Source organism: Lytechinus variegatus, chromosome 12 (genome assembly GCF_018143015.1).
Source record: "Lytechinus variegatus isolate NC3 chromosome 12, Lvar_3.0, whole genome shotgun sequence".
NCBI lineage: Eukaryota > Metazoa > Echinodermata > Echinoidea > Temnopleuroida > Toxopneustidae > Lytechinus > Lytechinus variegatus.
In genome coordinates, this window is record NC_054751.1 from 3,513,496 (window position 1) to 3,530,246 (window position 16,751).

Here is a 16,751-nt window from a genome sequence, read left to right on the forward strand (position 1 = left end):
ATCACGAATTTCCTTGTTGACCATAGTAGATTGCGAGACAAATGAATATTCTCTAGCGATTATTGTTGAAGTACTTTAAGCAATCCGCCTAATGGTTCATTCATTGAAAATTTACATGATTAAAAAACCAAAAGCTGAAACACAAATGTTTACAAAATAAAAATTACAAATACAGTGAAGCCTACCTTTAATGACCAACCACAGGAAATGCAAAACATGACCTTTAAAGATTGTTGACTGCTATAGATAGGTTCTTAAATTCATAATCTGACTTCATGGGAATCAGTTTAAGTGGCCACTACAGGCAGGTGGATGCAATAGTCAGGTTAACACTAACACAGCTTTGGCTACATATTAGGCGGTTTCAAACCGCCTCGATCACAAGAATCCCCGTTAAATTACGAGAACTTTTTAAGGCTAAAAAATACCCGTTAATTATTCCTGCATTCACACCGCCCCGAAACACATCCTTCAGGATAAGTTCCCGAAGTTACGAGCATGCGCAGTGTGGTCTGATAAGCAGGCAAGGCGCGAGATTCAAAATCACTAGCCCAGCAGCCACCCACGCCGCCGCGCCCAACGACACGCTGGGCTAAAAGTTCCCGTAATTTGCTTTCACATCGCCAAAATACCTGCGACCTTGGAAAAATCCCCACGAAAGTTCTCGTAATTTCGCCAAGTACCTACTATTTAGCGGGTATTTTCTTTCGGGGAAATTACGCGTAGTTTGCTTTCACATTACCAAAATACCTGGTATTTTCTGATTGGGGTAAATTTCCCGATCAGAGAATACCTGGAACTGGCGAACTTCGAGGCGGTCTGAAACCACCTAATGAAATGATTAATCAAATTATGAATATAAATAAAGAGATGAAGATAGAGATGTAAGGTCATCAAACACTGCAAAAGACGAATGGAGAGTGTCTATACCTTGTCCAGCCCCTCCTGACATAGCCACAGCGACACCAGACTGTGGTGTGGTCCTGGTAATGCTGTCAAGCAATGTCCTCTTGGATAGTTGAGTCAGCCTCTGCTTGAGTTCACTCTTCTCTTGCTCAAGAGAATCAATGTCCACCTGCATATGGTCTAAGGTAGCCTCAAACTCTCTGCATTGAAAAAGGAAAATAGAATAAATGAAATATCCATTTCTGTTAACGTCCTGACTTTTTTTAGTGATAAGTAATATACATGTATAATGATCCGCATATGCATTATCAAGGTTTATTTAGTAAACCTTGAATACTCTTCTGGTAAAGGAGGGTTCCATGCTAAAAGGAGGGCTCCCTGCTAAAAGCGGGGTTCCCTGCAAAAACCTGGGAAAACATTACTATGTATGACACATCTTTGTATTATGCATAATATGCATATGCATATATGGTCTCAGGTGTAGACTAAAGCCTGTCTGAAGGTTGGTAAAGGCTTTGTAAGTTGAATTATTATTGAGTATCATCTAACATTCAGGTCATTAAAAAATGTATTGGAAGTTTATTTTACATGATTTTTTTTATTTGAATTATTGGATATCTCTCTTGGTAATACTTTTATTTTCACTGATAAAACAAAATTTCCTTTAAACACTTATCTTCTTAAATTACTGAGTATCAGAATGTTACAGACAGTGATTAAATCATGAAGGTTTCAACCAGTTCCAGCTCGAGACGTGGCTCTATATCAATATAAGCCTGACTAAAATGGCATAGTATGTCCACTAAACATGTTATTTCCTATCATGATCTACACCATGTCACTTTTCATATTTGTACAAATTGTAATAATGTAATAATTGACTGTCACAAGACCAGTGACTTGGCAAATTTTTGTAAATTTTACCAAAACCTGAGAGGCTTTGAAATTCTATGCATGAAATGAAATTGAAAAAATATATAGAGTAACAATGTCATTTTCAGTTGCTCCTCCCACAAGCTTACTTTTCTTTTTTCTTTGCCTGTTCTTGAGCCGAAGACAGCTTCTGCTCAACCTTGCGGACCTTGTCCTCAGCATCACGGCTTGCGTTCTCTAGTTTCTTCTCAACCAGACCAAGACGGACCTGACTTGTACTCACTTCATCTTGCTGTAGATAGAAAGGAGTAAAGGGAATGGTTACAAATGGTTTGCTTTTTTTCACCATTCTCATAAAGTTTGTGAAACTAGCTCACTAAATATTGTATTGAGCCCTCACTTTTATAGAGAGCTTCAATATCAATGACAAAGATAATAGTCACATAATTCATTCCTTTTCTTCTCATTTTCAGAACAAAAATGGCTTTTTAACAAATTATCACTGCATCATACATGTATAGACGGCAACCTCCGCCTCGATAATACAGGAAGGCTAGCCTAAGCTTAAGTAAACCACAGCTATGAGATTACGAATCACCTTCAAGTGGATCATGCATACCTTTTGTTTGAGTTGTCGTTTCATTTCTTTCATCTCACTTTCCTTACTCTCGAGTTTATGACCAAGTCCTTCGGCATCACATATCTCTGACTTCACTTTTACTGCACGGCGTTCAACTGGGGGTTGGATCTATTTAAATAACAAATAATGAACAAATGGATGAACTGAATTTGTTAGGCCTTTTAATCCACTGTGACGAGACATAAAAAGTTACTATCAATTTCACTTTCACTGCAAGTCTTGAAACCAAGTACCCACACATTCATTTTCCTATCCCTCCTCATCCTTCTAATTTTCATCATCATCATCACCATCGTCACCACCATCACCATCATCATCATCACCATCAACACCATCACAACCACCACCACCACCTTTATCTTCTTCATCATCATCATCACCATCATCATCATCACAATCGCCATCACCATCACCATCACCATCATCATCATCATCATCAATCATCATTACCATCACCATCATCACAATCACCATCGCCATCACCATCACCATCATCATCATCATCATCATCATCATCATCATCATCATCATCATCATTACCATCATCATCATCACAATCACCATCGCCATCACCATCACCATCATCATCATCATCATCATCATCATCATCATCATCATTACCATCGCCATCATCATCACCATCACCATCACCATCATCATCACTATCATCATCATCATCACCACCACCATCACCATCATCATCACCACAATCACCATCATCATCACTATCATCATCATCACCATCACCATCACCATCACCACTATCATCATCATCATCATCATCATCATCATCATCTTCATCATCATCTTCATCATCATCATCACCATCATCATCATCCTCATCACCATCATCATCATCATCACCATCATCACCATCATCATCATCATCATCACCACCATCATCACCTTGTCTTGTGGAATGTTAGCATCATATTCTCCCTCTTGCATTGCTGTGCTGATCTTATTCAGAATCACCATGGCCTTTACCAGGCATTCCCTACAAAGACACAAATAACTGATATAGTATACAATCTCTAAAAAATGTCCATTATCAAGCATTAAAAGGGATACTGCAGTTGACTTGAACGAAAAGGGCAAAATACAAGCAAAAGCTGTGAAAATTCCATTTTGGAAAAAAATATCAAACCAACAAAATGGTAGTTTGTATATTAAAAAGCAAAAAGCAATGATAACAAAATAATTAACAAGTAATCAAGAGTCAAACAAAAAATGCAAATATCAGATTTAAAATTGCACAAAATTTATATAAATCACCTCTTTATTGATCAAACATATAAATTATATAAAAAAGGTCATAAAACCCAGGCTATCGGTTCTTACCGAACATGATAAAGGAGGACAATAACATAAACTTAAATGTAGATGTGAAAATAAACTTAAATATGAAATTAACCCCCCCCAAAAAAAAAAAAAAATAATAATAATCTAGAAGCTAATGGGAATAATGACATGTATTTTGGGTGAGATTTACCCCAAAATAAAATAGGCTTTATATGAAATATCAGTACTTCACAGACTTTAACAGTACCTGAAGCTCTGGTATGGTCCCTTGTCAGCCTTTCCAAAGGCAAGTTCCGATGACCTATCGGCAAGTTGTTCCAACTTCTTCACAGGTATACCATCAGTATCTGTGGGAAAAATGACAATGAGACAGTCTTAAAATATGTTTCATGCTTTAAATAATGCTCATGTGTTAAATAAAGGGTTTATGCATATATGAGCATACGCAGGAATGTGTTGGTATGGCCGTGACACGATGTTTCCTCCTACAACAATTGCTCCAGTCTTAATATCTCAGAGGGCATAGGTTTGGACTTAGGTTTTAGAGTTTTCGGTCCAGAATAATGCAAAGATAAGGATTAGGGCTTATTTACTTTGGGAGTATTTAGGTTTCATATTTGGCTTAACGTGCAGGTTTTCCATCAGAGCAATTGTCGCCAGAGCAAATGTCATGGAACCGGTATGGAAGTACCCCACACCAACGACAAAAGCAAAGCGATCCATGGGCTAGATGTTCCTTTGACTGAGCAGGAGCCCAGATATCTCAGCAGGTAGCATACTGAACATGCAAGCCAGGGTCCTGGGTTCACAACCCAGTCAGGACATTGCGATTTACTCAGATCCTTTTTTTTCAATGAACAGACTGTGTTATACTGTATGAACCTTGTGTGGTAAGTATTACAGGAGTACATATAAAATCTTTCTCTTTTTTTAAAGGGAAAAATAGGATTGATAAAAGAGAGAAAGAGAAAGACTAAAGGGGATTGGTAGGATGTAGATTGAACTTCCAGGGGAGAGAAAGGGAAAAATATATATTTGATGGATTATACCTGACTGACCCTAGTAAAACCTGGAAAATTTTGTTCCTTCATTTAAATTTGATTGCGCCCCACCAAAAAAGTGCAGATCAATCATACTTGTCATCAATATTCTTTATATTTTCATCATTTTTTTACCTCTATATAAAAGATCTACATATACATGTATGTATTTCACATTCCCACCCCCCCAAAAAAAATTGATCCATGGCTTTTCCTGTGTTTGTTTGGAAAACATTTTATTTTTGTATTTTCTTCTATTTTTCATTAGTTATTTTTTATTGATTTATTTACTTTATTTATTTTTTATTTATTTATTTGTTCTTTTTTTTTTTTTTTGGGGGGGCTACATGACAACCTTAAAGAGATAATACAAACAGAAAAGAATACTACATATTAAGTGTAAAACAAGTGAAAATATAAATCTCATACATTTATCAAGTATTATAATTTTCATTAAATAATTAAAAATAAAATCTGAATTTGGCAAAATTTCAGAAACTGGTTTCAAACCTAATGAAAGGTAATGGATTAAATTCTAAGTCTTGATAACTTTGTTCAACTTCCAATAATTTCATTCTGTAATGATACACAAGGTATGTAAATCATTTACCATTAAGCTGAAAGGTACATGTATGTGCAAATACTTATCAACATTATATTGCATCTTACAAAGTACTAAAGTGTGTGCAAATATATATCATTGCAGTTATTGCCTGTAAATTAGCAAACCCCATCATGAATACATTACTAGCAACCAGCATCTGTTATGTGCAGCTAATAAATAATGCAATAATGGGCAAAAGTGATATTTTAATTGCAAAGTTAACTGATATTATCATAATATTGCAATCATAAAATGCATTGTAGCGAGCTGTACAATATGACCATTAATGCCATAGTGGATATATGTAGTTAGTATACAGCATTCTTTGTCCATGAATAATTAGGGCCCTGTATCACAGAGCAGTGTGATTGATCATGGGGTTCATCTTACGATTGATCATAAACACAATCAATGCAATCACTTGTAGAAATCAACCCAATGATCAATTGCTAAGCTTTATGTTACAGGGCATAAAGTGCATGACAGTTTTCCAGCTGTTTCATTTAGAAACAGAATTGACAAAGTAATTTCGATTAAATTGCCACTTTTTATTTTGTTTTCCATTAAAAGTAAATTGTGCTTTTGATTACACGTTTATCATGCTAAAAGAAGTTACGCTTGACAAATATATCAAGACTTAGGCTAATGAGGTAAACTTTTATAAGATTTTTTTCTCTACTCGAGTATAAATTTGGCATAAATATGGTAATACATGTAGGCCTACATCATATTTTGATAGAAATAACAATTCTTTCCAATTACATACAACAGAGTAAAATCACTAGATAACAATCCAACATTATCTAACTTTATAGAAAGAAAAAAAAACAGTGCAATAGTCCGATAAATAAGAAAAATAAAAAGCATCTGAAGTGTACATTATGGTATTGATTCTCTAAATAATTCCTTGGAAACATCAAAATCTGCTTGCACTGCTCTGTAATAAGGACTGGGTCATTATAAAAAGAGGGGTGTGAATCAAGAGTTATCATGCAGGGACATGGCATTGGTAAAATAAGTCATGAATGCCTGGCAGACCTATACCCACAGCGGGGTGATTACCACAATTTACTTGTTAAACGGTTGGGATACCGCTTCTGAAACTCTGAAAAATTGCAACCAAGGACACAGTCCCATGATTCAATTTCCTCATTAAAGTGGACCAGTCCAGAAATGATGTTGCTTGCTGAGAAGCAAATAAGGATGTTAACATCATTGTTTATTTCCATACCCTTCTGGCTCTTGTGGCAAACTTGAAAAAACCAAAGCAAAAGGTGTCACTGTTCACAAACTTACTTTCCTTTATTTTATTATTTATTTATTTTTTTTTTGGGGGGGGCATGGTAAATCTATAACCAAACCTAATAATAATAATAAAAAAATTAGTTTGATTTACCAGTAGCAAGTTTTACTTGTGCTAGGCTGGTGTGTAAGACCACTTTTTGATAAAAATTTCAATACAGTTACTTGAAATGATTTTTTTCCATCTTTGCACCATAACACAAAGTGATCTAGAGCCGCCCATTAAAAACACATCTTTTTCATTAGATCCAGGGGCCCGTAACACAAAGCTTCAATAGCAATGATCATAGAACACACTCTACGATTGATTCCATTGACTACAATGTACAATCAAGCATGAAAATCAAGTGTATGATCAATCAGTAACCTTTGTGTTCCGGGACCCAGGTGTGCTGATGGCAACAGCAGATGAAAACTAAGGACTCCTCTTCAGCTGGCCATCTGCTCCCCACACCCCTGCGGAACAAACTTTCAACCCTCTTTCAGATGGTCATTTGTTGCACCCCCACCCCTCTTCCCCCTTCCTTACCAGGTCTTAAATCAAGAGCACTGAGCACAAGGCGACATTGGACTTGAAATCACAAGAATGCCATTATCTCAAGAGTTTGGGGAAGGGGAGGGGGGAGACCACACCCTTCAATTCTTTGGCACTGTACATCCTTAAACCTGTCCACACTGCATTGTCTGGAAACCTGATAAATCCATTCAAAAAGGCCTTAACTCCGAAGTATTGAGGGGGGCATCCCCCCATCTCCCAACACTTGTTACATCCAGAGTCACCAGACCCTACTTTAGGAGGGACTTGTCTGAAATCCTAATATGTTCATTCAAATTGACCAAGATGCATTTTGTGAACTAAAAATCAAGGAAGAGTGAATTCATCTATAAAAGGGAGAGGGGAACAACACCCCTTTCTTCTTGGACACTTGTTACACCCTTACACGGAAGTCTGGAAAACTAATAAGTTCATTAACAATCGGGCATAAGCACACAAGTATTGAGCAACAGGCGATAGTGTGGGCTAGAAAGAAGGGAAGAGGGCACACATCTCTAGGTGGGGGAGCAGCACCCCTTCCTTCTCTAGAACTTGTTACCCCCTTCACCCCTGTCCATACTGCATAGTCTGAAATCCTAATTCCTAATGTTCATAAAAAAAAATCAGAACTTAAATCATTAGAATTGAGTAACAGGTGGAGACAAATCAATGCAGAGAGTGCACTTATCTCAAAGGAGAAAATGGAATCACCCATCCCTTCTTGGGGGCATTGATTAACAGGCAATGGTGGACTTGACATCACTGGTTGTCACCCTTCCTTTCTTGAGCACTTGTTACACCCCTACACGTGTCTACGCAGTCTGGTAACCTAATAAGTTCATTAAAAATCAGGTCTTAAATCACAAGTATCGAACAACCGGCCATGCTGGCGTGGACTCGAAAGAAGGGGAAGAGAGTGCGCTCATCTCGCCGAGACCGGGCACTGACATCAAACTCAGAACACTGAACTGTCCTCACCGCAGATACGGGGGTTCGTTACCGACTGCCTCAACCAATGTCCGGCAATTGCACTCTGGCCGAGTTCAAAGAACGAGGATGAGTGCGGCGTGACATCGAGTGACGCCGCAGACCGGCAGCTCCTCCAGAGCAACAAACCCAGACGGACAAGGATGCAGAGAGAAGAGATGTATCCTCCCCCCCCCCAGTTCTTGACAAAAACATGTTTTTCAGCTCTCTCTCTTTATCTCTCTCTTAAAATCTAAAGGAAATAAGCAAACCCTATCCTGTCTTATAGATTATGCTAAGCTCCTTTAGGATGGTTCTCAACTTCTCACTCAATTACTCACTCTTTTCTTCCTCTTTTTCCACTCTTCTCTCTTCTTTTTTTTTCATTTATCCTCCTTGAACCACAGCATGCAATCTAAACCTTGCCCTACTTTTCTCCTTCCCAGAAATAACTATTCTCCATAACAACTGTACAATATTCTGTCTATCCTACTTGTTTCTTTCATTCTTACTTCTTTCTCTTCCCCTTCTCTCCCTCTCTCTCTCTCTCACAAACACACACTTAATCAGTCTATCCCTCTATCAATATCTCCTGTTCTAATTTGCATTTCTCACTTTCTCTTCTCCGAAATATGGTGATGTTGTTTGGTTGTTTTTGCTGGGCCAGGCGGTTGCTTTTGCTCGCGGGGCTGATCGGTGGTGAAACCGAACACCAGTGCCTTTTCTCTTATTTTTCAGACTTGTCACAAAGTTAAGCGCGGCCACAAGAAATCCCAATATCGTTTCCTGTTCAGATAAAAAATTCTTACATGGAGGCAACTTGTTTTTGTAAGAGTAAATATAGCCAACTCCTGTTGGAATCAGATAACACTTTCTTGATATCAACCCTTCTAAAAAATTATTCAAATATATATATTCCATTCTATTTTAACATGATGGGGTAAATATCTGAGTCATTTCCAGTCTCATTTTGCTTTCAAAATAAGTTAGAAAACAACATACATCTTTCCGACAGAGGTAAATTGTCTCCTTTAGCTTAGCAGCCGCTACCCATTACCATGTGGTCCAAGTTGGGTGATTAAGCACAGGCAAGTCCAGGGTTCAAACCCCAACCAAGGCAATCATTGCCCCTTAGCCTGACATTGAGTCCTTTTGGAATGTGATGTAAAAGGTTGGTCCCAGACGTAAAAGATCATTTCAAAATGATACATATCCGTAAAAACCCGAAATAAACATCCACTCTATTAGATATTTGTCAATTTTCTCCTTAAGTTTATCCTTAATGCTAAAAATAACCCTACTAATTGAGGATGTTCATGTACTTTTCCTCCCATATCTGGTATTAGGGGGTGAAATCTTACCACAATACTGCAAGATATGGGGAAAAAATAGAAAAAAAATCAGATATGAATTGCTGAAAGAGGGGTAATCCATTTCATGTTAGAGGGGTGGTTGAATAATTCTAGCCCATCACTGTATTAACTACAATAATTCTCTTCACCATGTCCTCGTCATGTACTGCCTAAAGGCAATGAATTAGTTATGAAGCAGACTGACTATCCATCCATCTACACAAGACATGACCCTGTGTATGATCATGGCATCAATATTCATGATCATATCAAGGTAGTATTTCATGAAACAAGAAGTCAATGGTTTTTCACTGACAATTGTTATAAGCTACTGAAATGCTTCTATCTGATTGGCTGAGAACAGCAACGAGTCAGTGGAAATCACTGACTGATCTTTTGTTAAAATGCTCCCTAGCCCAGGACATCAAGATTGGTCAAAACAGACCATGTTTTGGAGAAAAAAAACTAGATTATGAATAAAATTAAGCATTTCCAAGTACGCTCCAGAATGCCTGAAGAAACTAACGCTTTATATTTAAATTTAACGAGCACTGTGTATGCCTACATCATTGCAACAATTCTGTGCAACTCATGGTCTTTAAAATGATTTGATTAATCATGACTTCATAATATTCTGACCATCACCTATAGCTCGTGGACTGACATTTTCCTAAAAGTTTAAATTTTCTTTTGTTTTCATTTTCATCAAAGAAATCCCTGGAGCCTACTTAAACCACCCCCCCCCCCAAAAAAAAAAACCCAAATTGATCCCAAATATCTGAGTAACACATAAGTGACAAAAGTTTGCTAATCTAAAAGAAGGTTACATCGATATTTATACTCCCTTGAAAAAAGCAAAATACGAGAGCGCTCAAAAATAGAGAAAATTTGGTTGATATAATAACTTCGAGACAATTAATAAGCCATAGAGTAGAGCTAATCCTATGCTTGAGATATTCCATTTCCTCTGGGTGTCTGGACATAGAGAGGCTTTAAATCACAGACAAAAAATGAGAAAAAATAGTGAGAAAAATAAAGTAGAGAAGAAAAGGAGAGCAGTGAGAGAAGGTACATGTACAGGTCAATAACATGCAATAAGTCCCTCCCTCATCAAATCACAAACACCCCTACGAGAGATTGAACTATCCATCAAAGTTGTATTTCATACAAAGACAAGCTTCACAGCTGGGTCGATCCATGACAGAGGAGAGGGGTGTTGAAACCCAACTCCCAGAAGTGTGCCATGGAATGAAGTGAAGTGAGTGAATCTCGCATAAATGCATCAGCAAGAGAGAGATGGAGGATCTTGTTTTTTGATCACTCTAATTTCATCCTCCATCCCTTTTACCGATCATTTGCCCGAGGCTTGGACAGCATGGGGAATATTACATTCAATGAACCAAAACTTGGCCTAGATATGCCTGGGCCATGCAAAAACCTCTTGCATTTGTTGGTTTCTCACTGCAAAATCATTTCTCACGATCCTCCTGCTACAAACAGGCTTTATGCATGAAGATACTGCTATTCATGAGTAAACGAAAAGTCAGATCTAGCATAATTTGTTGAAATATTGGGTGAGTTTTATGCAAGCTTCAAGAGAATAAAACACTATGAGATTTGTTTGAATTAAGTATCATTTGGGAAATGTTAATTTTCCAAGTAATAATGCTCAGTTCTCAATTTCAAATAATCAAATATAATCTCCATAATAGTTATGACTACATGTTAGTACTTCTGTATTACTTTAAGAAAAATAAATGAAACAGAACAGGGTAATTCAAAACCTATTCATAACATATAGATAAATCATGAAATGATGTAGAAAAGAACGAAACATCAATCAAATAAACATCTATAGAACTCAACAATTAATTCAGGAAATGTTTCACGAAAGTGAGCATTTTCTGAATGAATACCAGAAATAAAACTATAGTAAACAAAAAATTATAACATAACATACAACAAAATAAAAGCAATTGTAACTATAATCTGGGACATAAATCATGCATTGCAAGTCCATTTCCAAATAAAAAACAAAACAAACTTAAATACTGCAATCAACATGCAGGGGAGGAATACATTGATATCAAAAGTTCATTTTCATTTTAACCTGTCACCCCCACCCCCTTTATCCCTCGACCCCATGCCCCAGCTCCCATCGTCACCCCTACCACCCCCCCATGTCATACTCTCCCCAAATATTGTTTAACATTCCACATTCTTTTAAAAGCCTAAACTGTATTTTCAATACCAAAAATGATAGTTATGACAAAAGCTGGATTTACATTTTACATGATACAAAGCACAAATATTACTACCCCAATTTTTTTTATTTCGCATATAACTTTGAGAGATATGCTGTATCTTATTTTTATATCAAGGCGGGCAACTATCTAAATATTACATTTTATATATACTATTACATTATGAAAGATGGTATGACCCAATTCATTTCAATAATTTTGAGAGAACCTAACATTTACATTTTGTTTATCAAAACAATTTTCCAGAAAGGCCATCATTCTGTTCATATGTACATGTATTGACCAAATTTCATGTGTTTTTTTGTTGTAAGTTCATAGTCTCTTGATCTGAATGATGTGTACATCTATCACCTATTCTTTAGGTAGAATTATATGAATAATATATAGAATAATATGATACCAATTATCAAAGCGAAGTAGAGTATATGCACATAGTAGCTGCGCTATATAAATGGACCTATTATTATTATTATTAATTAAGGTTTCAAAAAGCAATTCAAGGTACTTATAGCAGATACATATAACTTCAAGCAGGTACATGTAATTGTATTAATCAAGGGTTGTGAAAACCTTTTTGAATTGCACAAAGTTGTGCAATTTTTTCTGTGCAATCCAAAGTCTATTTCTTACAATAGAGATAAAAACGATGGAGTTTTGATATCACTTGGAAAATGCTCACATCCCCTCCACTGCATTAGGCCATCAGGGGCCTGTAACACAAAGCTTAGCAATGATCGTAGATTATTTTTCTACGATTGATTCCATTGACTACAATGTACAATCAGTCGTGAAAATCAAGAGTATGATTAATCGCTATTCTTTGTGTTATGGAGCCCTGGTCTATGCATGTATTTAGTAGATTTCCCCAAATAGCATTCTTACAAATTTTAGAGAACGGTACACATTACCATATTCAAGAATAGCATGCTCTCACAAGCTTATGTACAATTGTATAGTAACATTGCATTCCTAATACCAATTTCAGGTAATTAAAACTGGGGGAAGGAAAGAAGCCAATATCGTTACTTTGAAATCCAGAACCAAGATAATGTGAGAGATTACCATTTTGTAACAAATAGATCCATCAATTTATACTGTTTCCAAACCATAATCACACATTTACATGTATGATTAGGCATTAATACTTTATACTTAAGCTGCACAGACTCAATTTTGTGTTCAGGACATTTACTATATAAATGCCCTGCAATTAACTTCATAAAATGATTTGTACATTTTGTGTTTATACTGGAAATTTGATTATTCTCACATATCAGATTACATGTAATTGCATAAAACAAGATAATAATATTAAAACACATGTAATGTATCTCAATAATTACAACAGCTGGCAAAATGTTAAAGGGGTGGTCCAGGCTGAAAGTATTTATAGCTTAATAAATAAAGCAGAATTCACTAAGCAAAATGCCGAAAATCGGACATCAAATAGCAAAGTTATTGAATTTCAAAGTTTAGTAATATTTTGTAAAAACAGTCGCCATGAATATTCATTAGGTGGGCAGATGATGTCACGTCTCCACTTGTTCTTTTGTATTTTATTATATGAAATTAGGTTTATTCAAATATTTTCCTCCAAGAACTAGAAAAATTGGATTGACAACTGATTAAGATTTAGTGCATTAGATATTTATTGCTGTAACTTATTTCATTATAAGGGAGACATTTTATTCACACAAGTATAAAATAATGAAAAAAATATGATTTTATGTAATAACATAAGAAAACGGAAAGTGGAGATGTGACATCATCAGCTCGCCTAATTAATATTCATGACGACTGTTTCCACAAAATATTACTAAACTTTAAACTTCAATAACTTTATTATTTGTTATCCGATTTTGATGAAACTTTCAGCGTTTTGCTCAGTGAGTTCTACTGTGTATTATGCTATAAAGACTTTCAGCCTGGACCAACCCTTTAACTTGTCCTGTAAATAAGCTTAGTAAACCTTACTTAATGTGGACTATTAAGACACCAATTTAATTCTGATGAAAATGGGTAATATATCTTATAGAAATTGAACAGATGATTCCAATGTGTAATTCAAGCTCCTGATTGCTCTATGAAAATCCAGGTTTTACATGCATTTAAAAAAAAATAAATGCTATTAATTATCAAAGGTAAAAAGTGTACATGATTTATAAAGAGACTAATGTGGTAACAATAAACATGAGTAGTGTAGACAACTGACATCTCTCACTTCAGTTCTGGAGAAAAAAAATAATGACAGTGACTTCCAAAGTACACTTTATAAGTGTATTTTTTTCTTTTCTTTTTTACAATTGAAATGGAGATGGGGGCGGGGGGGGGGGGGGGGGGTGGTGTTACTCCTTGGCAGCCATCTGCATGCTCACAATTGTATTCTACTTTAGAAACATGTAGCATTTCATATTGTCATAATGGCCTGAATTCACAAAGTTGGCTTTTAAAACCATCGGTTGAACCCATGGTTTATGCAGATTTCCTGTATGAATTATGCTTATTTACTGTGTATATTATTAGAAAATGTCCAGATTGACACCTGTTGCCATGGTTAGTACGCTATTTTATTCATGAGTCCACTGTTTTGAATTAAAGAATCCATTCTTCAAACAGTGGACTTGTGAACAAAATAGCGTACTTAACCACGGCAACAGGTGTAAAATGGGGGCACTGTGACAAAAGCGCGCATCAGCATTCAACATTTTTTAACCTACACAGTAAATAAGTGTAATATATACAGAAAATCTGCATAAACCATGGGTTCACTGATGGTTTTAAAGACCTCCTTTGTGAATTCGGGCGATTGTTTCCAGAGCTACTCAAAAATACTTATAGTGTACATGTAGTTTACACTAAAGCTAACCTCCTCAAAAAAGGAAGAGAGAGAGAGAGATAGAGATAGAGAAAAATAAGTCTGGGAAGTACATGTAACTACATGTAGAGTTTGCTGGCTTTTTTTTTTACTTCTTCAAACCAATCGCTTAAGTCGATTCCACACAAATATATGAAATCTAAACAGCAAATCAAATACTGTATTTCATTGTTTATCAAGTTGTCTTGATATCTGAAGAAATACATATTTTAATACAAAAATAGTTTTGTAAATAACAAATAAAAATGTTCTTGTCATATCTGCCAACACCATACCAAGCAGTTTAAATGTCATCCCTATTGCCTCTATTAAACTGATTAATCATTTCCCCGCCCGATATTTTTCTTTATGCAGAGTGGCAGGTTGCACCTTTGCAAACCAGATATAGTATGCAGAATACATGAGCTGTATATATCATGTTTGCTATCATATTATTATTTATCATGGGAGTTACCTGGTGGATGTTTCATAAAGCTGTTAGTAAGTTAAGAACGACTGTGATCCTTTCTTGTAGTAAATGGTATACACCATTGCATTGGCGATCCTTTAGCGCGTAAGAAAAGTTCACCAGTCGTTCTTTAAGTCGCTCTCAACTTATTAACAGCTTTATGAAACAGCCCCCTGGTCATTTTTTTTCTCAAATAGGACCACAGAATATTGAAATAGTTGATTGATATCTGTCATTTGCTGCTTTGTGAGTGACAATGCTTAACTCCATATGGAACCAATTCAGCACTAGCAGGAAATATTAAATTCAGTACATTTGTAAGTCAATCTCATCTATTCCAAAGTATACATTTTGCAAGTTTGTTGTCCAATTTGAATGTGTATCCATATCTAATAATAATAAACTGTATTAGCCCTAAATCTCCCGGGGTATTTTGATTTTTGTCATTCCCGGGGGAAGGGGTCATTATGGCCCCCCTTAAGATCTCGGCCGCGGATCACGCGATCACAATGAAAACTTGCATGATGGTAGAGAATGACGTATAGTTGCATCTAAATTTCACTGAATTCATATATTTTTATTTTATATGAATTAATTATGCTAATTTATTCATGAAAACGTACTTTTTGCTCTGATTCAGTAAATAAAGCTCCTAGATATGCTATTTTTGGGTGAAAATATTCTTTATAGCCTCTAACAATTGTGAGTGAAAAATATTCTGGTATGAAGACCGATTTCTTATGTATTTTATTGTTTTTTTTTATTTCTTATGTATTTCTTTGTTTTTTTACTTTTTGTTTTTTCGATAAAAATCGTTCCAGACTTAATTCTGATCATAAACAAGGCAAAATTAATTAAGTTTAATCAGTAAAAGTAGAAATAATGATACATTTATGAATTTTGGCTAAATACACAATTTGCATCAGATTTGTACATGAAATCACGTTTTTGAGCAATTTTGGGTCTGACATGCACTTACATAATGTTGCGTATTGTCGTAACCGCGTACCCGGGCGTCACAAATTTGGTCTCAAAATTTGCGCGAGACTTGAAAGTAAAAAGTCAGCAAGCGGCGAGGTCAGAAAATATTGCGCAGCAGATATATTGCGAAAATTGTCCCCCCGGGAGAATTAGGGTTAAGCATTTTAATAAGAAAATAAAACCCAAATCAAAAATGTGACGTCAATCTTTTATCAAGATCTCAAATCTATAATTGCACAATTTGAAATGATAACATAACAAAATCATAAAGCCCAGATTTCTGAGTCAATCAAGATTGATTTTAATCTTTTGAATTACTATTTCATTTAAAAGCAAATCAAACAAAAATAAAAGAAGCCTAAAATAAAATCATGCAAAACTAAAAGATAATCAAAATTCTAGCAACTGTTTTAAAAAAATCTGATGTATCTATCGATACAATACTGGAATTTTAAAGAAAGTAAACAAGCCTTGACTAACATTTTTCAATTACAAAAATTGAAATGTATTTGTAACCAATGAATATAAAATTAGACAAATTTCCTAGAGTACAATATAATTTTAACATACATCACTTTGTAAAGACTGACTGAACTATTAAGAGAAAAAGAGCTTGTAAAAAGGGGTTAGTGTTAGCGGCTCTGGTATCTGTATGGATAGTTG

General features: G+C 35.6%; 1 protein-coding gene across 7 annotated transcripts in view; it reads right to left on the reverse strand.

Moving 5' to 3' along the window:
• The window catches only part of LOC121424649 (dynactin subunit 1-like), a 74,530-nt gene that overhangs the window by 12,812 nt on the left and 44,967 nt on the right, over window positions 1–16,751 (reverse strand). For all 7 annotated transcript variants that reach the window (XM_041620385.1, XM_041620380.1, XM_041620382.1 and 4 more), the window contains 5 exons: window positions 3,969–4,068; window positions 3,326–3,416; window positions 2,399–2,527; window positions 1,929–2,071; window positions 931–1,106 (listed from right to left, as the gene is read on the reverse strand). In XM_041620385.1, coding sequence (XP_041476319.1) covers window positions 931–1,106; window positions 1,929–2,071; window positions 2,399–2,527; window positions 3,326–3,416; window positions 3,969–4,068 — 639 coding nt within the window. The remainder of the gene's footprint in view (window positions 1–930; window positions 1,107–1,928; window positions 2,072–2,398; window positions 2,528–3,325; window positions 3,417–3,968; window positions 4,069–16,751) is intronic.